The 27,023-nt window shown below is 42.9% G+C and overlaps 1 protein-coding gene across 3 annotated transcripts in view; it reads right to left on the reverse strand.

Moving 5' to 3' along the window:
• Positions 1-4,176: 4,176 nt before the first annotated feature.
• The window catches only part of MYO5C (myosin VC), a 92,112-nt gene continuing 69,265 nt past the window's right edge, over positions 4,177-27,023 (reverse strand). For all 3 annotated transcript variants that reach the window (XM_059181574.1, XM_059181572.1, XM_059181573.1), the window contains 8 exons: positions 25,527-25,625; positions 23,909-24,063; positions 22,369-22,458; positions 19,092-19,242; positions 17,759-18,041; positions 8,096-8,270; positions 7,596-7,676; positions 4,177-5,613 (listed from right to left, as the gene is read on the reverse strand). In XM_059181574.1, the coding sequence (XP_059037557.1) occupies positions 5,461-5,613; positions 7,596-7,676; positions 8,096-8,270; positions 17,759-18,041; positions 19,092-19,242; positions 22,369-22,458; positions 23,909-24,063; positions 25,527-25,625 (1,187 nt within the window). In that variant the 3' untranslated portion in view covers positions 4,177-5,460. The remainder of the gene's footprint in view (positions 5,614-7,595; positions 7,677-8,095; positions 8,271-17,758; positions 18,042-19,091; positions 19,243-22,368; positions 22,459-23,908; positions 24,064-25,526; positions 25,626-27,023) is intronic.

Consider the following 27,023-nt stretch of genomic DNA (forward strand, 5'->3'; position numbering starts at 1 on the left):
CAAACATATCAATTTCCTTGATATGTTTCATCTAAATAAATAATTTAAAAATTACCCCCCAAAATCCACCACCTCATATTTATTTTTAAGAGTTCAGACCTTGGGGCACCTGAGTGGCTCAGTTGGTTAAGCGTCCGCCTTTGGATCAGGTCATGATCCCAGGGTTGTGGATTGAGGCCAGTGTTGGGCTCCATGCTCTGCAGGAAGCCTGCTTCTCCCTCTCTCACTCCCCCTGCTTGTGTTCCCTCTCTCACTGTGTCTCTTTCTGTCAGATAAGAAAATAAAATCTTAACAAATAAATAAAAGTAGAAGACTGCAAACCAAAGACAGAAAGACAGGCGTGAAAGTCCCTACGACTTGCTCTGTGTTCTCTCCCCATATTTAGAATTGCTGCATATTCTTCTAGACTTTTTTGACATCATAGTTAAAACTTGTGAGTTACACAAATATGGCTATTAGCTATTTGCTTTTTTAATCCAATTTATTCTGTTAGTCCTTACAGATCTGTTTTTTGATAATAGTTTTAATATTACTCTATACCATGTAGTATCATGATTTATTAAACCAACCTCTTATTATTGGATATATAAGATATCTCCAGTTTTTACTTTTAGAATAATGCTTCACTGACCCAGTTGAAAATGGGTAAAAAGCCCCGCATGCTTTGCTGCTGGGAATGTAAAATGGTGCGGCTGCTGAGGAAACCGGTTGGCAGTTACATAAAGGGTTGAACAGAGTAGTCACTGTATCACCCAGCAAATCCACTCGTAGGTTCATGTGCCCATGATAACAGAAAATTCATGCTCACATGAAAACTTACACATGAATGTTTATAGCAGCATTTAAGCTTAAAGTGCAAACAACTCAAATCTGTCAATCGATAAATGGGTAAACAAAATGTGGTATATCCATACAGTAAAATGTTATCTGACAATAGGAAAGAATGAAATTCTGATCCATACTACAACATGGATGAACCTTGAGCCCATTCTGCTAAGTGAAATAAGTCAGACACAAAAGGCCACTAACTGCCACTCAATTTCTATGAAATGTCCAGGATAGGCAAATCTGTACAGACGGAAGGTAAGTGAGAGGTTGCCCGTAAGTAGAAGAATGGGGTGTGATTGCCTAGTGGGTGTGGCGTTTCTTGTCTGGGGTGAGGGAAGTGCTGTAGAATTAGATAATGCATATCATTGTGTTTATATTAAAAACCACTGAAATGTATGCTTTAAAATGCTAAGTTTTGGGGTGTCTGGGTGGCTCAGTCAGTTAAGCATCTGGCTTTTGATTTCAGCTCAGGTTCTGATCTCAGGGGGGTGGAATCGAGCCCCACATCAGACTCTGTGCTCAGTAGGGAGTCTACTTGAGATTCTCTGTCCCTCTCCTTCTGACCTTCCCCACTGTGTGCCCCCTTTCTCAATCCTTTAAAATAAATAAAAATTTAAAATAGATAAAATGCTGAGTTTTATGTTATGTGCATTATCTCATTAAAAATTAGTTTTTAAATACAAGACTCTGAACAGACACTTCACAAATGCAGACATTCATATGCTCACTAAACATATAATGCTCAATATCATTAGTCATGTAAGAAATGTAAATGAGAACCACACTGCTATACCAATGTTTATGTACTGGAATATCTAAAATGCAAAAGACTGACCATTTGAAGTGTGGGCAAGGTGTGGTGAAGTGGTCTTGTCGACGGGAATATAAATTGGTATGTCCACTTTGGAAAACTGGTTGATAAGACCTACTAAAGCTACACATATATATAACCTGGGAGCTGGCACTTCTACTCCTGGATGTATACTCATCAGAAACAAATACTTCTATTCTCAAAGAAAAAAAGAAAAGAAAAGAAAAACTAATTTCATAGCAGCTTTATTCACAATAACTCCAAACTGGAAAAACCCAAATGTTCATCAACAGATTAGATAACTTGTGATGTGTAATAAAAAGAATAAACTTTTGACACACATGACAATGTAGATAAATTACACAGACTTATGACTATATGATGTTTGTATCAAAACATCTTCCTATTTCAGGAGCACCTTAGCTCAGGACATGGTTTCGGGGTCTTGGGATCCAACCCAGTAAAGAGCTCCAAGCTCAGCAGGTGGGGACGCTGCGGGGGTGGGTCTGCTTGGGATTCTCTTTCTCTCTCTCTCCCTCTGCACCTCTTCCCCTCTACTCCTCCCCATGGCTCATGTGCCCACATGTTTTCGCTAAAATGAATAAATTTTTTTTTAAGATTTTTAAAAAGATTTTATTTATTTATTTGACAGAGAGAGAGAGAGCACAAGCAGAGGGAGTGACAGGAAGAGGGAGAGGGAGAAGCAGTCTCCCCTACTAAGCAGGAAACCCGATGTGGGGCTTGATGCCAGGACTCTGGGATCATGACCTGGGATGAAGGCAGATGCTTGACTGACTGACCCACCCAGGTGCCCCTTAAAAGATTTTATTTATTTGGCAGACAAAGATCACAGGTAGGCAGAGCGGCAGGCCGAGGCAGAGAGAGAAGCAGGCTCGTCACTAAGCAGAGAGCCCGATGCGGGCCTCAGTCCCATGGCCCTGAGATCACGACCCAAGTCAAAAGCAGATGCTTAGTCGACGGAGCCAGGCAGGCGCCTGAAAATGAACAAATCTTTAACACAACAACAACAACACTCTTCCTCTTCCATAAGCTGCATTCTGAGACTTATACTGACATGTAAAGTGTTACCTGGATCAATTTTTAAAGCTGATTGTATGACTTTACAGATGCCTGTTTTTTTCCACCCGAATGCCAACACTAAATATATTTTTAAAACAAAACACCTATTATTTCAAAAGAAACGCATATAGGTCGTAGAACAATTAGAAGATGCAGATTACCCACCACTACCGCGGTTCACCTGCGCTCCCTCCTCATGAGCGCCCAGTCAACACCTTGGTGTGTGCACACAGAACACGTACGTGAGCATGCAGGAAAACCCGAGTATGCTAATATATGGTTAGCACATACCTACCTTCCACAGAGTCAGCACTCGGAGTGCCCAGCTGAGAAGTCAGAGTTGTAGCTCCAAGGTGAAGGCGAGAAAGCAGAAGCTGTACCTCTAATCTCCTTATCTGGGCGTCGTGGCTCAGAGGCTTTGACCCTTCCCACGGGCAGTCACTGCCCGTGGCAAACTTCTGCCCATCCACAGCAGATGCCCTTGAAACTTCTGCTGACCTGCTTCTTGAGCCCAGTTCTCTGACCTCTGCAGGAGGCAGCCTGGGCAGGCTGGAGCCTCATGAATGCATGGTCTGCTTCACTGAGCCATGCTGACCTTCGCCCCAACTGTCCATCAGCAACTTCCGCCTGCTTGTCCTCATCGCACCAGCTCCTCTCATCTCGGAAGTTCCGCCCACCATCCGATTCGTGGGACGGATGGAGAGGGGGGAGGTGTGCCCTTCCCCTTCCCCATGCATACATTTCTCAGCCCTGCAGGCCCCCTTGTCTTGTTCCCAGACAAGATTTGCTCCTTCCCAAGGCTGACCCCCAGTCCTGCCCTCTAATAGGACCTTGCTCCTGCAGCTCTGTCTCATCTCGCCAGCATTAACATGAGCGCGGGGAAGAATAAGATGTGAACCTGCTCTCCAGGAGCTTCCAGGGTAGCAAAGGAGATAGACACTGTCACTGGCTGATAGCCCAGGGGGAGTGTTGCAAAACAGTCACAAACCCTGACCTATGGGAACCAAAAGGGAAGGGTGATGAGGAGCAGAGAAAGGCACGGAGAAGGGCACAGGTGCTGATCAGAAACCCAGCCAAGTGTCTGCCAATGGCTCCTCAATTCCCTCACCATTTGGGAGCCCATGGAGACAGCCTGAGCCAGAATTTAGGGCATATTTGCTTTCCCTCTAAAAATGTTTATATATATTTTACAGGGTATTATGAATCCATAAAAAGATATCAACATCTTCAAGTATTCAATCCTTAAAAAAAGGCACAAACCTTGTGCACCTAAGAAAAATGTAGTCTCCTAGCAATTGAAAGAACCTGACCTGGGACACCTGGGTGGCTCAGTCCTGTAAGTGCCCGACTCTCAGCCTCACCTCAGGTCTTGATCTCAGGGTTGTGAGTCTGGGCCCCAAACTGGGTGTGGAGCCTCAAAACAAAACAAAACAAAACAAAAACCAAACCTGACCCAATTCATTTGGTAATTTATTTTATTGATTAAAATACTTAAAAGTTCTACTTTTCATTTCTTCCTATACAATGTATCTAAGTGAACTAAATCATTTATAATATGAAAAGACATAATCACCTATCAGGGCGACATTGCTTCATCATCATATATTATTTCCACCCCTAAGATATATGTCCGTGTTAGAGAATCACAACCACAGCCTGGGAATCTGTCAGAAGCAGAGGGCTGGTTGGGATCCTCGGAATGGCGCCCAGGAGCACTGGGGCCACTGGCCATATATGCTAGCAGGGCTGGTCAAATGACATTGTGTGCTCTGAAAGGAAGGAAAGAAAAGGTTTGGGGGAGGTGTGTGTGTGTGGGGGGGGTGGTGGACAAGGGATAGTCCGTCTCCACAAAACTTGGGAAATGCTGGTTTATCCTAAGGAGGAATTGACATAATTCTTCAGTTATTTTTATGGGAAAATTTTTAAGAACATATTTGAATGCTGAAAAGATAGAGAAAATCATTTAAGTTGTCTTTTAAGCTTAGTTTTGAAAAACATTATATGAACTATGAGAAAGTATGGCAAGTGTGTTGGCAGATAATAGTTAAAGAAATGTTCTTTTAGAAGAGATGATAAATGGGCATGAATTAATCTTACTAATAGATTCGTTTTAGAATATATGTATATAAAATACTTCATATGATTCATCTCAGATTGAATATTCTCTTACAAACTAGAGTAACCTGAAATTATAAATGTTTTTGCATGCAGGAGCATTTTTAATAAAAAGTGAATGAACCCCAACCCCCCGACCTCGGGGCAGGAGGCCTGGGGTCAGAGGACTTTTGACAGGATCTTGTGGCCAAATGGGATTATTTCCTGGAGGACGCAGCCCTGGACCCCACCTGCGGCTTCATAACTGTACCAGGGCCTCACAAAAACATTAGAATACTTAGGAGACACAGGGCTCCCGGATCCTATGCCCTCTGGGTGGGGGAGTCCTGTCCCAAGACAGATCTAGAAAATACGGGCCTTCCAGGAATCCCAGTAAAAGCTGGCTGTGCTTCTGAAGGTAGACGTGGCCTTTCCAACCCCAGCTAGTGTGTGTTAATTCTTACAGAATGACAGTGGTGACACCATCACCGGGAGCAAGAGAAGATGTGGCCCATCTTGGAGAATTCTTACGTTCTTCCTTACATCACATTCCAAAGCATTTCCAGTTCCAATAATAATCCACATCCCTCATTTTCGCTCTTCATGTAGCCTCTGAGGGAAAAGTACACTTACTCTCTTTTCTCCTGCTATAACCTATTGAGAAAGCCTAGCTTAAAACTGCTGGGGATCTGAATCATTTCCAGAGCATGTGGAGAGGGGGTAAAAGGAAATGTAACTTGAAAGAGATATTTTGTATCCAACATCAGCTGGGATGAATCCGCCCGGTTATTTAGGAGAGCCTGAAATTAAAACCAGAGGAAAAATGAATAAAGAAACCAGTGCATTCTGCTTTATGATTGTCTAGAAGTCTAGAGAGAGGAAAACACAACTCCACCATCGCTGAAAAGCTCCTTTCAAAATCATGTCAGCGAATGCACAAAAAAGCCTTTTAACAACACATTCCCTTGGTGAAATGATCTATGCAGGATTTCCAATCAGCTCTCATGAATATTTACTTACGTGCTCTGTTTCACCTCAGAAGTTAATTTCCCACAGGATGGACTGACTGTAAATGGATCTGTTTTCTATTCTTACTCATTCTTGTGGCATAATTCTAAGGCCAGACATGAGTAGATCTATAGTATTAAATCTTTCTAACAGTTATCCTTTTTTATAGTTCAGTAATTTGTAAACTTTTTTATCTCAACACTCCTTTATACTCTTTAAAGATTACTGAAGACCCCAAAGAGTTTTGTACATATGGGTAGAACTATTGATATTTACTATATTAGTAATTAAAACAATTTAAAATATTAATTCACTAGAGTAACAAGAACAAACCCAATGCATGTAAACATTTATTGAAAAGTAACTATTTTTTAAAACAAAACAAAAAAAAATAGTAGGAAGTTGTATTGTATTGTATTTTTGTAAATCTTTTTAATGTCTGACTTAATGATAGGTAAATATATCCGCTTCTGCATTCAACCTACAGTGAATAGAGGTTGAAAGTAGAGGAAAGTAGAGGTTGAAGTAGAGAAAGAAAAGTCTGCTTCACACATACATACTTGGAAAAAGGAAGCCTTTGCAGATCCCCTGAAAAGGTCTCAAGGACCTACAGGATCCTTGAATCAAACTTTGAGAAATGATACCTTAGTTGATTGGGGAAGACACTTTAGGGATTAAAATAAGAAAAGTGGTTATACATTTTTCCATTCAGCCTCTGCTCCCTTGCACAGTGCTGATAAGAAGACTGATAATAAACCAGACATGTTGAAGGAACACAGCAGGTAAATCATGGTTTTAGAGGCTAAAATGCGCCTGGTGCCTCAGTTGGCTAAGCGTCTGCCTTCAGCTCAGGTCATGAACACAGGGTCCTGGGATTGAGCCCCGCATTGGGCTTCCTGTTTAGTGGGGAGCCTCCTTCTCTCTCTCTCTCTGCTGCTCCCCTTGCTTGTGCTTTCTCAAATAAATAAATTAAATATTTTTAAAAATTCAAAAATTTAAAAAAAGAATAAAATGGGTATTTGACAGGGAAAATGCCTGCTGCTTTAAAAAATTTTTAAATTATTATTAACATATAATGTATTATTTGCTTCAGGGGTACAGGTCTGCGAATCATTAGTCTTACACAATTCACAGCACTTGCCATAGCACATACTCTCCCCAATGTCCATCACCCAGCCACCCCATCCCTTCCACCCCTCTCCCCTCCTGCAACCCTCAGTTTGTTTCCTGAGATTGAGAGTCTCTTACGGTTTGTCTTTCTCCCTGGTCCCATCTTCTTCATTTTCTCCTCCCTTCCCCCCTATGATACCCTGCTCTGCCTCTCAAGTTACTCATATCAGAGAGATCATGATAATTGTCTTTCTTTGATTTACTTATTTTGCTTAGCACAATACCCTCTAGTTCCATCCACGTTGTTGCAAATGGTAAGATTTTGGGTTTTTGATGGCTGCATAGTATTCCATTGTATATATACACATCTTCTTTATCCATTCCTGCTGCTTTTGCTAAGTGCCTTTTGTTTGCATGTTTGGTAAATGTGCTTTAATCTTAGATTTCTATAACATTAATTCAATATTCAATATTCAATTATTCATTAATTCATTTAACATATACTCCATGCCCAGTGTGGATCCAATGTGGGGCCTGAACTCACAACCCTCAGATCAAGACTTGAGCCGAGATCAAGAGTTGGACATTTAACTGACTGAGCCACCCAGGTGTCCCCTCAATTTCTTATACTGAAAATTAAAAGGTACATCCTTAAGGATCTTACCTGTACTTTACGAACAAAAGATGGAGTCACTCTTTTTTCAAAGTCATCTATAGGTGTGTATGAATTAAGGATCTTTATGATCTGCAAACAGCACATAAGATGGTGTTAGACCATGAAAAAGGACAAGTCTGTCCACGAAATAATGATTCTGATGGTTTGGGAACTGTTGGGAACCACATGTAGTTCTTCGATACTGTAAAGTGCCTCTAAGAACCATGTGTTCTGGCCTCCTTCCTTAACCCCTCCCCTCCCCCCATACATACACATTCGTGAGCTCAGAGGGCAGGGAATGTATCATAGGCACTTTTCTGTTTTTAAGTCCTAAGTTAGTATTGAATAAATGCTTATTAGATAAGAGGGTGGACCTTGGAGATACGTGTGCACCCCAAAGAGCACACCGAGACTCAGACACACCCGGTGGCTGGCTAAGCCAGAAAGGGTGACACCAATCACACAATCTGTTTTTGAAGATCAGGGACACATTCAGCAAGCTTGGTCACCTGCACAGCAGACAGTGAGGTACAGCGTTCATAGATCTCCTTGGCATCGCTGTCTGTGGTCTTCTTGACCTGAAGCAACCAGGCTGCCTGAGAGAGAGGTTCCAAAGTTTCCTTGGCCAAGCTGTTCTGCAAATTCTTATCTTTAAGCCATTCTTCTAAGTAGCTGATGTTGCACCTGGAGTAAAAGCGAGAGAAACAGTGAATAGTGGGTGATCTGTTGAGAACACTTCAGGGGAGGATGCCAAATCCCCCAGTGTGTCCTGAGAGGGTATCCGAGTTCACTGAGAGCTTTAGGACCATGGTCCAGCCGTTTCTTCATTTGTAACATGAGGGGGTTGGACCAAATGATTAGCTCTCATGATCCGTGGTTCTAAGGATCTTGATGGTCTGGGGTGAGGGCCATAGCAGCTCTAAACTTTGGGGAAAATATGAGCAAAAAGTGGTGACTGAAATAATTTATAAAGTGATCTATTAAAATAAGCTTAATAATGGATTTGAAAATCTACTAAAGGAAAAAAATCATAGTGATATTTGAAGATCTTGCATTGGTATAAAAAACTGCTTTCTTTTCCTAAATTGGCAGAAAATTTTCAATTGGTAGAAGGCTTTCATTTGGTCCACTGGGGTTTTTATTCTTGTTTCTGTCACTAATTATCATAAGTTTATAAGGTAAGAGGTATGAGTTTTAGTCCCACCAGTCTACTTTGTGAGTTTGGAAAGTTACTCAACCTCTATAGGTGAGTGAGAGTGTTGAGAACCCCCATTTATTGCTAGTGGGAATGTAAAATGGTAGAGCTGCTAAGGAAAACAGGTTGACAGTTCCCCAAAGTGTTAAACATAGAACTGCCATATGACCCAGCAATTCCACTCTTGGATATATACTCAAGAGAACTGAGAGCATGTCCACATAAAATATCGTGCATACACGTTCACTGCAGCGTAGCCAAAAAATGAAAACAACCCAAAACAACCCAACAACTGATGGATACACAAATTGTGGTATGTCCATACAGTGGGATATTATTCAGCAATAAAAAGGAATGAGGTATTGATACATGCTACCACATGGATGATCTTTGAGAATATTATGCTAAGGGAAAGAAGTCAGTCACAAAAGACAACACATTTTATGGTTCCATTTATAAAAGTGTCCAGAACAAGCAAACCTATAGAGAAAGAAAATATATTTGTGCTTGCCTCCCCTGAGGGAGAGGGGACTATGGATGTGGGATATGGTAGCGGATGAGTGCTGGTGCTAATGGGTATAAGAATTCTTTTTAGAGTGAGGGAAAGGTTTTAAAATTACATTATGGTGATTGTACAACTCTGTAAATATACCAAAACCCATTGAACTATACAAATATAGTTCATAGGATAGATAAAATTTACAATATGTAAATTATCTATCAATGAAGCTGGTTTTAAAAATTGAATTTTGGGGGCTCCTGGCTGGCTCTACTGGAAGAGCGTGCAACTTTTGATCTTGGGATCATGGGTTCAAGTTCCACGTTGGGTGTGGAAATTACTTAAATAAATAAACCTTTAAAAAAATGAGTGTTGGGCGCCTGGGTGGCTCAGTGGGTTAAGCCGCTGCCTTTGGCTCGGGTCATGATCTCAGAGTCCTGGGATCGAGTCCCGCATCGGGCTCTCTGCTCAGCAGAGAGCCTGCTTCTCTCTCTCTCTGCCTGCCTCTCCATCTACTTGTGATTTCTCTCTGTCAAATAAATAAATAAAATCTTAAAAAAAAAAAAAAATAAATAAATAAAAAAAATAAAAAAAAAAAAATGAGTGTTGAGGGCGCCTGGGTGGTTCAGTGGGTTAAGCCACTGCCTTCGGCTCAGGTCATGATCTCAGGGTCCTGGGACTGAGTCCCGCATTGGGCTCTCTGCTCAGCGGGGAGCCTTCCTTCTCTCTCTCTCTCTGCCTGCTGCCTCTCTGCCTACTTGTGATCTCTCTCTGTCAAATAAATAAATAAAATCTTTAAAAAAAAATGAGTGTTGAACCAGGTGATCTCTAAGGGCATTCCTAGCTTGGGCCTTCTAAATTAGCAACTCCCTACATGGGTCTTCTCTTTGACTCTAACACTGTGACAATAATGCTGAGTTGGTATATTCCAAAGGGATGTAATGAGTGTGAGATACTATTTCTTGTACTGGTTTCCTGCCTTTTTTGCACTGGCAATTTGGTTCCACTAGTTTGAGTTCTCATTACAATGGATTCCTATTGGGCCTCCCATCTTATCCCTTCTAATTCGTCCTACTTAATCCTGCCACAGTCCCTCCTTAATATGGATGTTGAGCATGTTAATTCTCCCACTAAAAAATCAGTGGTGGAACATAATCCAGTAATTATACCCAAAGTATTGGGTAAATACAGGGTATTTACCCAAAGACAATGAAAATGCTAATTCAAAAAGATATATGTACCCCTATGTTTATTGTAGCATTATTTATAATAGTCAAGATATGGAGGCAACCCTGGTGTCTCTCAATAGATGAAGAGATGAAGAAGGTGTGGTGTAGCTATACAATGGACTACTACTCAGCCATAAAAAAGAATGAGGTCTTGCCATTTGCAATAACATGGATTGCCCTAGAGGGTATAAGGCTGAGTGAAATAAGTCTGTTGAGGAAAGACCAGTAACGTATGATTTCATTCACATGTGAAACTTAAGAAACTAGACAAAGGGAAAAAGAAACCAAAAACCAGATTCTTTTTTTTTTTTTTTTTTTTAAAGATTTTATTTATTTATTCGACAGAGAGAGATCACAAGTAGGCAGAGAGGCAGGCAGAGAGAGAGAGAGAGAGGAGGAAGCAGGCTCCCTGCTGAGCAGAGAGCCCGATGCGGGACTCGATCCCAGGACCCTGAGATCATGACCTGAGCCGAAGGCAGCGGCCCAACCCACTGAGCCACCCAGGCGCCCCAAAAACCAGATTCTTAAATACAGAGAACAAACTGGTGGTTGCCAGAAGGGAGACGGGTAGGAGGAAGGGTGAAATAGATAAAGGGAATTATGAGCACACTTATCCTGATGAGCACCGAGTGATGTACAGAATTGCTGAATCATGCTTTTGTGTACCTGAAACTAATATAACACTGTAATGTTGATTATTCATCAGGTTTAGAAAAGCGGAAAAATCAGTGGTGGAGTTCTGGTTCTATGCAAGAACACACTCCACTTTGCCCTCCCATTGAATGCAGCTGTAAAAGCTTGATGGAATGCCTGAAGCTGCTACTTGAGGACTCTGGAAAGTAAATAGTACTAGGTAGGTTGGGGAAGAAGACCAGGATTTGAAGTATTGACAAATGGGTAGTGAATTTACTAGTTTTTTTCTGTCTACTATTCATTAGCCTGACCTCAAAGGAGCCTGAAACTCAGCAGTGGGTACTGATGGCAAAAAAGTCTTCCAGTCAGAGGCCTCTAGGTCTGTGTTGAGGAGCTGAAAAAAATTGTCTTAAAGCTCTTTAGAAAGGATAGAAGTCCTCTGCTTTTCTTCTTTCTACTTTTTCTTTCTTCTTTTTGTGCTTCAGCCCCAAACAATTTCATTGTGGTAGCAGTGTGGCCATGGGGTCCAGTAGGAAGCTAAAACTCTGAGGGAGGAAAACCTTCTCCAAATGGAGCAACTGTGGTTCAAGAGAATGGGGTGAACCCCCATTATTCATTTCTGCCACCACTTAGTCCCAGACGAAGATATTTGTAGCAAGTACACCACACAGTGAGTTAAGTAAACCCCCAGTTTTCTGTCTAGAGGACCAAAGAGGGGATTCTCGGGAATCTGGAAAGTATCAGGGGTGTTTTGGAGATGGAGGAGTTTGGGAAAACAACCCTTTAAAGTTGTTCATGAACTCCTTGGTGCAACCTTGGGCCCATGCACGGATCTGACCCTCAATAGCACACATAGGCTTTAAGGACTAAACAATGGGACAGAGCACCACCCAAGTTTCAGACTGACCATGGTGTGTCACACGTGAGACAGAACCAAACAGCATAACAAAAGCTTTGAGAACTGACACAGGGGTCACAAGTCACAAATGATGGTCAGAACTCGCAGCCTGAACTCAAATACTCAAATGGGTTATCTGATAAAAATATCAACATTCTCCATAAGACTGAAAGACCCAAAGTCTCAGTATAATACTAGAAGTGTCCAGGAGATGATTCAAAATTACTTGGCTTATGAAGAACCAAGAAAGTCTCAATTTACATCAAACAAGAAAATCAATAGATGTTAATTCTGAAATGACACAGAGATTTTAAAGAAGCTATCATAAAAATGCTCCAAAAAGTAAAGACAAACTATCTTGAAATAAATGAAACAACAGAAAGTCTCAGAAAAGAAAAGGATGATACAAAGAAAAACCAAACAAAAACTTTACAACTGAAAAATATAATAACAAAAATAAAAGAATTCTTTTAATGGGTTCAACAGCAGAATAGAGATGCCAGAGGAAACAGTTAGTCAAGAGAGAGAATTCGGGGGCGCTTGGGTGGCTCAGTGGGTTAAAGCCTCTGCTTTCGGCTCAGGTCATGATCCCAGGGTCCTGGCATTGAGCCCCGCATCGGGCTCTCTGCTCAGCAGGGAGCCTGCTTCTTCCTCTCTCTCTGCCTGCCTCTCTGCCTACTTGTGATCTCTGTCTGTCAAATAAATAAAATCTTAAAAAAAAAGAGAGAGAGAGAGAGAGAGAGAATTCGATCTAAAGAATGAAAACAGAGGGAAAATAAATTAAATAAACAACTTTAGGGACTCATGGGACCATAATGAAAGGCTTAGCATTCATGTTATTGAAGTTCCAGGGGAAAGGAGAAATTATGGTGCAGACAAAATACTTGAAGAAATGGCTGAAAAGGGGGCACCTGGCTGCCTCAGTTGGTTAAGCATCTGCCTTCAGCTCAGGTCATGATCCCAGGGTCCTGGGATTAAGTTCCACATAGGGCTTCCTGCTCAGTGGGGAGCCTGCTTCTCTCTCTCCCTCTTCCTCTGCTGTTCTTTCGCTTTCTCTGCCTCTTTCAAATAAAAAAATAAAATCTTAAAAAAAAAAAAAAAAGGAATGAAATGAAATGACTGAAAAGGTCCCAGATTTAGTGAGATGGGCAAGCTTACAGATTCAAAAAGCTCAGGGAATTTCAAAGAGGTTAAACTCAAAGAAATCCACACCCAGACATATCCTAATTAAACTGTGGAAAATCAAAGACCAAAAAATCTTGTACGCAATCTGAGAAAAACTGTGCATTACTTGTAGGGAAAAGCAATTCAAATATCCTTGCATTTCTCATCAGAAACCATGGAAAAATGTTTCACATTTTTAAAGCGATGAAAAAAAATGGAATGCAAACAAAAATTCTATATCTCACCAAAATATACTTCAGGAATGAAAGTGAAATGAAGACATTTTCAGGTGAAAGAAAACTAAGTATTGGCACTGAACTTGCTGTGTAAGGATTACCAAAAGAATGCCTTCAGGCAGAAAGGAAATGGTATCAAAATGAGATTTGGGGGAAAAAATAAGACTTGCTACATTAGGAATGAAGGAGTAACAGAAACGGAGTAAACATGTGGGCAAATATAATAGACAGTTCTTCTATTGAGTTTCTTAAAATATATTAGCTGGTTTAAAATGAAAATTATAACATTATCTGGCAGAGTTTTTGATATCTGTAGATACAATACATAAGACAACTATAACATAAAGGGGAAAGGGGCCTATGTGATGGTAAGCATCTTATATTTCACTTGACATGGTTAAGATAATGATTCTAAATAGACTAAAAGGGGCACCTGCGTGGCTCAGTCAGTTAAGCATCTGAATCTTGATTTCACTCAGGTCTTGATTTCAGGGTGGTGAGTTCAAGCCCCATGTTGGGCATGGAGCTTACTTCGAAATAACTAACTAAATAGACTGAAAATTCAGTATATATTCTTTAATTCCTAGAACACTAAAAAATACAAAGATAGAGTAAAAACACAGTAGATAAATTTTTAGAGGGGGGAGGGGCAGAAGGAGAGAGAGAGATAGAATGTTTTAAGCAGACTCCATGCCCAGCATAGAATAGAACCTGAATACCTGAAACTCTGTATCTACTGAACAACGCCTCCCTCTTCCTCTCTCTCCTCAGTCCTGGGCAACAATCATTCTATATTCTGTTTCCAAGGGTGTGACTGACAGAATACATTTTTTGATCATATGGAATTAAACCAAAAGTCAGTAATAGAAAGGGAGCAAGAAAGTCTCTGAAAGCTTGTAACTTTTTTTTAAAAGATTTTATTTATTTGCTGAGAGAGAGGGATAGAGAGAGCATGAATGGTAGGGAGGGGGAGAGGGAGAGACAGAAATAGACACACAGGGCTTGATCCCAGGACCCCAAGATCATGACCTGGGCTGAAGGCAGAGGCTTAACTGACTGGGCCACCCAGATGCCCCTGAACAACATACTTCTAAGTAGTCCACAGGTCAAAGAGTAAGACTCCAAGAAAACTAGAAACTATTTTCAATTAAAAAAAAAAAATGAAAAACAACATCTCGGAATTTGTGGGATAAAGTTAGTGCTTAAAGAGAAATTTTTGGCATTAAATGCTTATGTTAGAAAAGAGAGGTCTCGAAGTCAATAACCAATGCTTCTACCTTAAGAAACAAGAAAAAAAAGAGCAAAAATACATCCAAAGCAAGCAGAAGGAATGATATAATAAAGACAGTAACAGAAATCAATTAAATTTTCTAAAAAAGAGAAAAATCAATGAAAGCCAAAGCTGGTTATTTGAAAGGATCAGTAAAATTGATTAACAACCCCTGGCAAGACAGATCAAGATAAAAAGAGAAGACACAGATCACCAATTCAGGAATGGAAGTGAGGGGATATCACTCTAAATTCTGCAGAAAGTAAAACAATATGGAAATATTATTTGTAGCTCCATGCACATAAACTCAACAACTTAGATGAAGGGCACTGATTCCTTAAAGAAGCTCATTGAAGATGAGATATATAACCTGAATACTCCTACAGCTATTGAAGAATTTGAATTCAGAGTTGAAAGCCTTCTGGGAAAAAAAAAAAAGCCAAAAAGCCTGTGGTGGCTGCGACCACTGAGGGACTGACACGTGCGTTGCTCAGGCCCGTGTTCCACTTTCTCGATGTAACCAACCTGGCCCTCCATTTGAAGGGAGCTATTAATACCCTACCAGCAGTTTTCTGTCATGAAGCTTGTGCTCATTCCTCTAAGCCTGGGTCTGCTGAAATTCTGCCTGTGCTTTCAGACCCAAACCAATGCCTTTCCCGTTCTTCCCCAGGTCCCTTAGTCCAGCAAGCCATGCATGTCCTTGGGCACATTACTCTGGTCCCTGACAGAACTGTCTGTCTCCCCGTGCCCTGTGAAGGCTTTCACTGAAGATCGCTGGACAAATCAGCCACAGCGAAACTTGCTGCAAAAATGCTACTGCAGAGACTGTGGGATAAAGTTTCATGTGAAACCTTATTTTTTATAACTCATGACTAGGAACAAAAAATAATTGGGAAAATATTTACCTCTTCCCTGGGAACACCTGGCTTACCATACTCATGAGACCAGAGAGCTGACCATGTTTGGCTTTTTGTCCCATCAGCCAGGAAGCCCAGAAACAGTTTTCAGGCGACTCTGTCCAATGTTTATGGTTTTTCCCTTTGTTCTTGATCTTCTACTTGTATTCAGGCTTTATTATTTTGTGGCTTGTGTGTTTTCATTGTAAAGCCACCTCAAATCCTCATGGGCCTTGCTCATGGCAGGAGCTTAATAAATACCTGGATAAACGAGCCTCTGTGAAATGCATGTGCTCCTCAGAGCACCACACCATAAGGGAATTACTTCTCAGATGGTCGCTGTCAACTGGTGAACCAAGAAAGCACTGAGCACCTATGGGGACAGATGTGGCCTCTCCTCTGAGCAGCTGTCACGGGATCCAGGCGCATCCATCTTGTTTATGACTGACCTCACTCGTGGAGAACCCACAGAAGGAAAGAGAATTGCTTATCCAGGGCTGTAATGACACGTTGAGGTTTATGGGTTTCCTCTAAATAGGGTTGAATCCTACCTCAGAGGCCCACAGGGCTTCTGCCTGGAGCTTGGGAAAAAAATAGAACCTTTTCCTTTCCCAAGGAAGAGAAGAAGATCCACAAAGCCCTTCAGAATCCTCTTTCTTATCTGAAAACCACAACCTGGTGTCATGGGAATCTGCCAGCCTGGTTTATGGGAATGTCTAAGTTCAAGTTTCATTAATGCTAACACGGTTTAATAGATGCCTTGTTTACTTCTTGGCTCAAGAGGCTTCCTTTGCTCCCTACCCTGACATCACTGTTGTCAACACGATCTCAACTTCTCATGCCACATACATGTATCAAATCCCTGTGCAAATCATAGAAATCGTAACTATATACCCTATTTCTAGTCACTCAATAGTGCTAACTCTAACAAGAGTTCAGGGTTTGTGTTTCCTCAACTAAGAGATCAGGAAAAGTTGACACACCTCAAAACTGTGTCTCACCATGTCCTCAGGACATTGGTTTTGCTGCTCCCCAAACAAACCCCTGCTGAATCTAGACAGAGCTTCCTCCTAGAGCCTGAGGGAGGCTCCTCATTCAGCTCTCCCTCTGTGCCTTTGCCTGCCTCATTTCCCCTGCCTGGAATGTTCTTCTCCCTGTCCGATCACTCAGTGCATAGCTCTCAGGCCTCACTTGTCTATCCACCACGACCTCTCTTCTCTGCATCCTTGTCTGTGACTTCACCATAATTGCCTTGAATGGTCATTTGACTATTTTGAGGTTCTTGAGGGCAGGGATCTAGCTGCTCTTTCCTTCATTTCCCGTGTCCTCAGCTGCCAACAGTGCGAGTCACAGAGGTGGCAGTCAGTAAACGCCAGTTGAGTGTCTGACAAGCACCCAGTGCCAGGATTTAAAATACACAGTTACTAGTTACTAGTCTTTAACCACCAAAGGAAGGCCCTGGGCCTGAGTGCCAAGCTAGCTTGGTGCAGAGTGATGACCGGGGGTTGGGGCTACCACCAGACCACAGACCTCCTCAAGTTTCTAAGAGTCCTCTTGCACGCCCCTACCCCAGCAGCACAGCTCACACGGAGGGGCAGCAGACATTAAGGGTGTAAGGGCCTACTTAGCCAGAGGGAGCCATTTTGTGTTTATGCAGTGAACTTAGATTGACCCTGCACCTCCCAGAGGTTCAACTTACTTGCAAAGCACAGATACAAGGGTGGGTCAGGCCAGGTGGAGACATTCAATCAGTGGGGCATGCATATATCTACTAAGGTAAATTGAAATTCAATTGGCCACCTGTGTGTGACCTAATATGACTGTGCAGTTTATTCTGTGTGTTGCTGATGTAGCATGACTCTGCAGGTTTTTTTGTGTGTTGCAATCTCATTGGCCACTTGTGTATAGCCAGGCTCAACCACCTCTATAAAAGTTAGTCTGTGAGGCTGGGAGGGGTCGCCTCTTTGTAAGAGACATCCCCGACCCGTTGGTTTGGCGCCAACCGGTTGGTTTGATTCTCGATGCTTGGTGCGAAATAAAGCTTTGCTTGACCTTCCCTTTGTTATCAGTCTCGCTCCTTTGATTACGGACCCTAACAAAGGGCATTCTTCCCAGCTGCCTCTGGGTACGGGTGAAGGCTTATGGGTTTTACCTGATCTGCATCCCTTTTCTGCAGGAGCACATGTCTTTGCGCAGGAAGAGGCTGTTCAGGGTGACGGCCCCGATCAAGAAGAAGAGCTGCTTCACAGCCTGCCTCACCAGCTCAGGGTCCAGGCCATTCTGGCACATGGTGCTGTAGAAGTAGCTCAGCTGCTGCAGGACGGAGGTCATCGTGTAGGCGTCCGTGTCATCTATGCTGGAGGACCGCTTCCGGAAGCCGGTGGGCTTCAGGCCAGAAATGCCCTGCAGGCTCTCGTATTCCAGCATGCCCTGCACTAGAGAGAACACAAGCATGTCTCGCTCACACAGTGGGCACGACCAGAGAACGTTTCCCGTGGCTCTCCTGGGTCTGTTCCAGGAGGTGGCACATTTTCTGCAGGAGTTAGCAGTGGACACAGCTGTGATAGGGGAAGCGAGATGATCAAGGACTGGGGAGCCCCAGAGGGAGGAGGTGCATGGCACTTTACAACAGCTTGGAGTCCTTCTTCTTTCAACTTTACAGGAGAGGGAGCAGGTTAACATGATAACTGATGGTCTGGAACCATTTAAAGCCAGAGTATTTAAATTTCAGAAAACTGAAGAAAGTATATAAGAATTTGAGTGGGACTTTAGGATTTCAAAAATGCTTAGTGATGACCTAGGATTAGCTACATAAGTAGTAGCAGGTCTCCCTAGTCTTATCCTTCAGGGTGAATCACCATTACAGGCAGGAAACTAAGAACTATGTACTTTTTAAAAAATATTTTTAAAATTTATTTGACAGAGAGATCACAAGCAGGCAGAGAGGCAGACAGAGAGAGAGGGAGAAGCAGGCTCCCTGCTGAGCAGAGAGCCCGACGCGGGGCTCGATCCCAGGACCCTGAGATCATGACCTGAGCCGAAGGCAGTGGCTTAACCCACTGAGCCACCCAGGCACCCTAAGAACTATGTACTTTTATATAGGTCATCATTTCAAGCAATTAAAAAGAATTAAAAAGTAGACATTTACATAATTAAATTTTTCTGGGTTTAAAATTATATTCTTTGTCATTGCATAGCTTATACTGGATTTATTTCATTATTTTATTTTTTAAAAAGATTTTATTTATATATTACAGAGAGAGATAGTGAAAGAAGGAACACAAGCAAGGGAGAGCCAGAGAGGGAGAAGCAGGCTCCCTGCTGAGTGGAGAGCCCGACACAGGATTCGATCCCAGGACCCTGGAATCATGACCTGAGCCAAAGGCAGAGGCTTAACAACTGAGCCACCCAGGCAGCCCTGGATTTCTTTTTTTAAGGTCTCAGGGTGACCATAAATATCTTTTGGTCATCAATTCTTTTCTTACCTATTATTGGTTGAATGTTGTTTTCCATTACAACAATGAACTGATGATAGATTCGTATCGCCACATCACTAAGAATCTGTCTGTATTCTGAGAGGTCAAAGTTGTTCAAGCAATTCTTATTCTGATGTGGACTATTAAGCTTCATGAATTCCTGAAAGTAATGTGAGCATATAAATATTAGAATGATACAGACATGTAGGAAATTAAATCACTACCTCTATTAAGGACAGTCCAATAAGCGTCTATACTTTAAAACCCAGCTTCTGATTGTATGAAATGAGCTCTGCATGTCTGTAGTGCCGCTTACTCTCTATAACTGTCGCCATATTGCCTCCTCACCCTACAAATAGGCACCCCCCACCCCCTGCCCTGCACCTATACCATACAGTGCAGAACAAATCCCATGGAAGCTCATCAAAAAAGACGGCAAAGCCACAAAGGAAACACACACCTGTAAGAGGCCAGGAGATGCAATACAAGAGATTCATGACTTAATTATTATAGAGCACAGATCAACCTGAAATATTTTAAAATGTGTGTTATGGACTAAATATTTATGATGTCAGAGCCCTCTCCTCCAGTGTGGCTGTATTTGAAGATGGAGCCTGTGACCAGGTTATTCAGATCAAATGAGGTCCTTAGTATGAGGCCCTAATCTGATAGGATTAGTATCCCTTTAAGAAGAGACACTAGGGGGCACCTGGGTGGCTCAGTCAGTTAAGCATCTGCCTTAGGCTAGGGTCATGATCCCAGGTTTCCAGGATCCATATGGGATGGGGGGTCCCTGCTCAGCAAGGAGCCTGCTTCTCTCTCTCCAGCTCCCCTGTGCTTGTGTTCCCTCTCTCACTGTCTTTGTCATAAATAAATAAAATCTTAAAAAAAAATAAAAGAAGAAGAAAAGACACTAGAAAGCTCAGTCTGTCTTCTTCCACACCTCGTGCCCCAAGGAGAGGCTGTGGGAGGGCGCAGCAGTGAGAAGAACACGCCAGAACAGAGCTCTCAGCAGGAACTAGCCATGCTGGTAGGCTGGTTGAGGGTCAGACTTTGGGCCCCTAGAACTGTGAGAAAGTACATTTCTATGGTTTAAAAGCCTTCTAGTCTGTGGTATTTTGTGATAACAGCCCAACCAGATTAATATGATATGTCCAACATGTTCAAAGAGGTAAAAGAAAAAGAAAGCATTAAGAAGAGGATATAATGATAAGAGGCAGAGGTGAAAAAGAACCATTGAAATAGAAATGAAAATATGGCAGTTAAAAAAAAAGCATTCAAACAGGGAAAAGAATGCTGTAGACATGGCGGAGGGGGCAAAGAAAGGGTCAAAAGATAAATGGTGTCGAATAATATCCTCTTCCATTAATGTCTCACACATGCCAGTTTGTCTTAAATGGACTGGGCTGTGCCCCCAGCTCCTTTTGTTATTCATTTTAGTCAGAGATTGGATTATATTTACTTACTTTTCTTCTTGTTCTATAGTACTAGTAGAATTACTTTTATATTTTATTTTACTTTTCCTTCATTGGGACAATTAATTATCCACCCAGAAGAAGGTATGAGGTAATTATCTCACACATCATGGGATAAATAATCACACCAGTTCTGGATAGATAAAAGCATAACTGTGAGCTCTAAATTTGAATTATAGAAGTTTAGAAGAAAGTGAGAGAAGTTCATGGTCTCAGGCAGGGAAGAATTTCCTGAAGACACTAAAACACATATCATAAAAGAGTAGGATTGGTATACCAAAATTCAGAAATTGTGTATAATGGACTCCATAAAAAAAATTATAAGACAAACCATGGTTTATTCATGATATGTAAAGATCTCCTACAAATAAGTCAGAAAAAAAATTGTCTCTAAAGAAAATGGAGACGGATGTCAGTAGACAATTTAAACAGAAACCCAAATGACCAATGAGCACATGGAGTAACTCCTTTTTTTTTTTTTTTTAAGATTTTATTTACTTATTTGACAGACAGAGCTCACAATTAGGCAGAGAGGCAGACAGAGAGAGAGAGAGGAGGAAGCAAGCTTCCTGCTGAGCAGAGAGCCCGACACAGGGCTCGATCCCAGGACCCCAGGATCATGACCCGAGCCAAAGGCTGAGGCTTTAACCCACTGAGCCACCCAGGCGCCCCTCTCTTTTTTTTTTTTTTTTAAAGAAAAGATTTATTTTATTAAAATATTTATTTTACTTATTTTAGAGAACATGGGAGTAGGGAAAAGGGCAGGAGAGAGAAATAAAATCTCCAACAGGCTCCCGGTTGAGCATGGAGCCCTACGTGGGCTTCATCTCTTAACTCTGAGATCATGACCTGAGTGGAAACCAAGAGTCAGACACTCAACAACTGAGCTACCCAGGTGCCCCTCCATGGAGTGAGTCCTCACCTCACTAGTGATCAAGTAATTGCAAATTAAGTCAACAAGGTATTATTTTATACCAATGAGATTGGCAAATAATTAAAATGCCTGTCAATATCAAGTGTTGGTGAAGGGATGACACTGGAAACTTCATACACAGCTGGTGGGACCATTAATGGTACAAACATCTGAGAGAGCAGTGAAAACCCTGAAAACTACCTTATTATTTTAGGTCAGTGACATTTTAGTCTGTGAACACTTGAAGGTGGAGAATTCCTTTCTGTTGGGAGCAGAGCCGGAATGGCAAAGAATGTACATACAGATTGTGGAGGAATGATCAGAATCCTGAAGAGAAAAGAGCTCCAAAGAAACATAACAGTCATGTTAGTCTAAAGATTGGATTTTAGAGTCATGATACTGAAAACTTCAGAATGTCACAACCAGAAACAAACTTAAAAATCATCTTACTTTATTATTATTATGATGCTTTTATTAATTATTATTATTTTAAAGATTTTATTTATTTGAGAGAAGGGGGAGGGGCAGAGGAGAGGGAGAAGCAGACTCCCTGCTGAACAGGGCTCATTCCAGGATTGAGGGATGGTGACCTAAGCCGAAAGCTTATCTGACTGAACTACCCAGGGACCCTGACCTCATTAATTTAAAACTCAAGGAAAACTGAGACCCAGTATCATGCCCAAGGTCCAGGCCTCTTGCTAAGTCTTTCTGACTGTGACTTCTGTCTGACCAGTGATGTGAAGTTGGCCTCCTGGCTGAGAAGGAGATGGGGAAGCCATCTGGAGCAGAGGCTACCCCGGAGCTGGGGATGTCCCCAATTGCTGTGGTGAGCTCTTGCTCATGAGGAAGTTAGAGACCAGCAGTCTGCACAGAACACAGAACAGGCAAGTGTCCCTACCTCTTCTCCACTGTACTGCTTCAGGCAGTTGAGGAAATGACACGTATTGGAAAGCCAAAAAGACAGCATCTCAAAATCGTTTACATGTTCCTTAAAAGCAAAAACAAACAAACAAACAAACCAAGAAAGACAAAGTTGGATCTGGTGACTCCTGGTGCCTTTGAGCCAAGATCACATGAATCTTACCAATTTGGTCAATTCATGGCTTTTGATCAGAATGAATTCTTCTTTTATTCACCAAAGACTTTACTCAATTTATACTATAATGATAAACTTTTATGTTTATTTAGCAGGTTCTGGTTTGCAAAGTATTTCTGATGATGAAACTTCCTGGTAAAGTTAAGTCGGGATCCTCGCTTTCCAGAGCTCACGTTCTGACTGGGAAGAACGTTGTTCGTAACATCACATACGCAAGACATAATTAAATGGGTGCTGAGCTCCTGCACAGTGGTCCTAGGCTAGACTCCCAACGCTCAGGATGCAAGGATGCTGGTGAAAAGAGGGCAGCTGAGAAAGTCTCCTACGAGCGGGGAAAATGCTGTCCTTGAAGGAAAGGGCTGGAGGGACAAGAGCTCAGAATTGAGGACTCTGCTGGGGAGAGTAGCTCTGCTTGTGGGGCAGCGGGAAGAGGCACAGAGAAGGTTAAGAGGTACCGTGGTCAGAGGTAAGCAGAAAACTGGGAAAGTCCCGGGATTTGAAGGACAAAGTAGGAGTGTTTCAGAGAGGAGGGCCTAGTGGTTCCATCCACGGGAGGAGGATAAAAAAGAAGGGAAAACCATTGGATTTAGCAAGAGGAATCATTGGTGATCTTTCTGTGGAGTGACAGGAGCAGAAGCCAGACTGCCGGAACCGGGGGAGCCTGCTAGTTGTGAGCACCTCAGCAGTCAGGGCGGGGGTGGATGGAAAAGCATAGAGACTGTGGGGTATGTGGGCAGGTCCTGGCCACACAAAGGCAGAGGCCAGGGAGTCACTGGGGAAACGGAGACAGGAGATGCTGGTGAGAAAGGATTTATACTCTTCATGCCTGCATCTTTTAGTTTCTAAATATTTAAATATTCCAGAGCAGCAAAATGAGGCAAATACTGTGTGCCTATAGCCTAGAAATGCACATGTGCCCTAAAACCCATGGGTGCCCCTTCCAAGAGCCCTCTGGTGGCTCTCGTGAATATAGCGACCAGGAAGCACTCAACAACAGACAAGTGTTAATTCTCTACTCCTAACTCCTGCTGAATGATGAATCCTCACAGCAGGGGACTCTCACCTCCTGAGCAGGTAGTGGTGATGGGGCTGGTGATTACCAGGTTGTAGCCTTGGAGGTAAGGCCTTGAGGTCTATGTGCTAATCTTTAGCCTTGGGGATCCCTGGCGGAGCTTGTCTTTTCCAGACAGCTTGGCTTCTTTCCTTGGGTGGGCCTCGGGCTTGCCTGAGGAGTCCCGTGGCTCACCAAAGACGAGAGGTGAAGGACGGCCCAAGGATGAATCCTTAAGATGTTCTTAAAGTAACCAAAATACCAAGGGCTAATGTCAAAGGCAGTTCCTACCTTAACCACCTGCTTGATGCCATTGATGGTGCTGTTCATGAGGGACTTGACCATACCGGCATCATTCCGAGAGTCCGCGTAGCGCACACACATGAACAGGATGTGAGCCGGCAGCCCTGGGATCATGTTCACCACCACGCCACGGGGCTTCAAGTCTGGAACAGAGAGAGCTGATGAGGACTATGGCTGACAGTCAGCTCTCCCCATCAGCTCTCCCCATACGGCCCAGGCCTTGTTTGCTTTTCTGTACTGGATACAGTGCCTGAATGCATGAGGAATTCAGTCTGGCAAAAATATACAGGTACCACCTGTTCCTCTTACTTCTCATTTGCCAAGTACTTTCTCTTTTTTAAAAGGCTGAAATTCAGACAGAATTTGTGCTTCTCCCTGGCCTGGAGACCCTAGACTTCAGACCTCCAATATAAGGGAGGAGACCCACGTCTGTGCCCCCGACTCCAGCCTCTAATGAGGAGGTGGGATATGATCTCAGTGACCACATGCACCCCTTGAATCGGGAAAATAGACACACAATAATCCTGCAGAGAAGGCCTTGCTGGCCTTGAGCAGAAGAGAATGGCAGGGGGAGAGAGGGGGGAGTAAAGGGAAGAGAGAAACTTTATAGAATGAACTCAGGTAAGCAAACAAGAACCTTCCCATGGCTGCATTAAGACAGGGAACCAAGAGGCCCTATAGCTGTGCACCTGTGAGGGTAGAAAGGAAAGGGTCCTGGGGCTCATGTGCTCTCTGCGGGGATGGGGGTGTCACTTAGAAGAGGAAGTTAGGCTACACATCAGTTTTCTACTTTAAGATCTTGAGATCAGCTGATAGAAAGAAAGTCAGTTTTCTCCCTCCCACTGGAAAACCATGTGGTTTTCATGGTGAAGACAGTCTATTAAGATTGGTTCTAAGACCACCAGCCCTTGAGTATGTATGCTGGCATATTCCTGTAACAGAGGTGGGCTGGGAAGCCTGTATCACATTGCCTACAAATAAAATTCTCAGTGGAAATCAAAAGGAACAGGGAGCCACATTACTTTCCCCATAGCTCCTGTACTAAGACACAAAAATGAGAGGCTGTGTCTTCTATCTGGATACTATGATTAGACTTTGGAAGGGGTAAGGGCAGCACTTCTTCTTCTTCTTCTTCTTCTTTCTTTCTTTATTTATTTTTTGACAGGGAGAGATCACAAGTAGGCAGAGAGGCAGGCGGGGGTGGGGTGGGGAAAGCAGGCTCCCTGCCAAGCAGAGAGCCCGATGTGGGACTCGATCCCAGGACCTTGAGATCATGACCTGAGCCAAAGGCAGAGGCTTAACCCACTGAACCACCCAGGTGCCAGGGAAGCACTTCTTAACTGAGGGCAATTCTGGCTCCCTTGGGATGTTTGGCAATGTCTGGAGATGTTTTCATTGTCATGACTAGGGGTTGTTACTGGTTTCCAGAGGGTAGGAATCAAGGATGCTACTTAATATCCTATAGTGCACAGCCCCCCACAACGACCAATTATCTGGTTGCCAGTGTGGAGGTTGAAAAACCCTGGGCGAGGAGAAGCAGCGGCCCCCACCCAGGATGGGAGCAATGAGTGAAGGAGTGGACATTCAGAGTTCCAGGTCTCACTACCAAGAATGAGGTTTTGGATGAGCTTGTCCTCATCTTCCATCTTGTACTCCAGCATTCCAAGGTACTCCCTGGGTCCTGAGGACAAGTGGCCATCATTGCCTATAGGCAGAGGCAAACAATCAGTTAAATTCACAGAAACAGCTTCTACTGGCTTTATATATAGCCTACTCTGTCTCTTTCCATCCCATTCTGACTGGCTGGCACATGAACACGTGTGGCTTTCAGATAAATGAAACTTGACTAATCCTGAAGAGCTCCTCTGGTAGTGAGTCATGTCTGCGAGTCTATCCATGAGTACTGCTGCTGCTGAGAAGCTGGAGTTATCCTTGAAGAGAGCCCCATGAGAGCCAGCATGAATCCAGCACCATGCAGATAAGAAAGCCAACCAAAATATTGCTTCTCTCACAGCCACAGTCAAGAAAACAAGATTCATGGAACAGTTGGTGAGCAAAGTACCGAACGGCATGATCCCAAGGGGATCTGTATTGGTTTTCTATGTGCTGTAACAATTTACCACAAAGTTAGTGACTTAAAATACCACAGATTTTCCCAGAAGACTGATATGGACCTCTCCTATAGGACTGAAATCAAAGTGTCAGCAGAGCTGAGTTCTGGAAGCTCCGGGGGAGAGTCCGTTTCGTACCTTTTTCAGTTTATGGAGGCTGTCTATACCTCTCAGCTTATGGTCGTAACACTCTGACCTCTGCTTCTGTCACCACGTCCCCCTCTCTCTCTGCTTCCATTGTCATATCACCTTCTTTCACTCTGGCATTCCTGCCACCCTCTTATAAGGCCTCTTGTGATTGCACTGGGTCCCCTAGATAACCCAGGGTAATCTCCCCATTGCAAGATCCTTAATTTTTTTTTTTTTTTAAGATTTCATTTATTTATTTGACAGACAGAGATCACAAGTAGGCAGAGAGGCAGGCAGAGAGAGAGAGGAGGAAGCAGGCTCCCCACAGAGCAGAGAGCCCGATGTGGGGCTCGATCCCAGGACCCTGGGATCATGACCTGAGCTGAAGGCAGAGGCTTTAACCCACTGAGCCACCCAGGCGCCCGCAAGATCCTTAATTTAATCACGTTGGCAAAACCCCTTTTGCCTTGTAAGTAACACAGTCACAGGCCCTGGGCTTTGGGGTGTTGACATCTTTGTGTGTGCCAGAGTCTGCCCTCTGGTCACCAAAGATTCATGTCCATTCTGAGAGGAGATGTGATGACAGAAACAGAGGTTAGAGAGTCAGAAAGAGTCTGACGATGCTATGCTGTTGAATTTGAAGATGGAGGAAGGGACCCATGAGCCAAGAAATGTGGGTGGCCTCCAAAAGCTGAGAAGGCAAGGGAAAATCTTCTCCCCTAAAGCCTCAGGAAGAAATATAGCCCTGACGACATATTGATTGTAACTCTCTGAAAACCATTTTGGACTTCTAACTTCCAAAACCTTAAGATGATAAATTTGTGTTGTGTTAAGCTGCTAATCTGATGCTGACTTGTTACAGC

The sequence above is a fragment of the Mustela lutreola genome, chromosome 7 (genome assembly GCF_030435805.1).
Source record: "Mustela lutreola isolate mMusLut2 chromosome 7, mMusLut2.pri, whole genome shotgun sequence".
NCBI lineage: Eukaryota > Metazoa > Chordata > Mammalia > Carnivora > Mustelidae > Mustela > Mustela lutreola.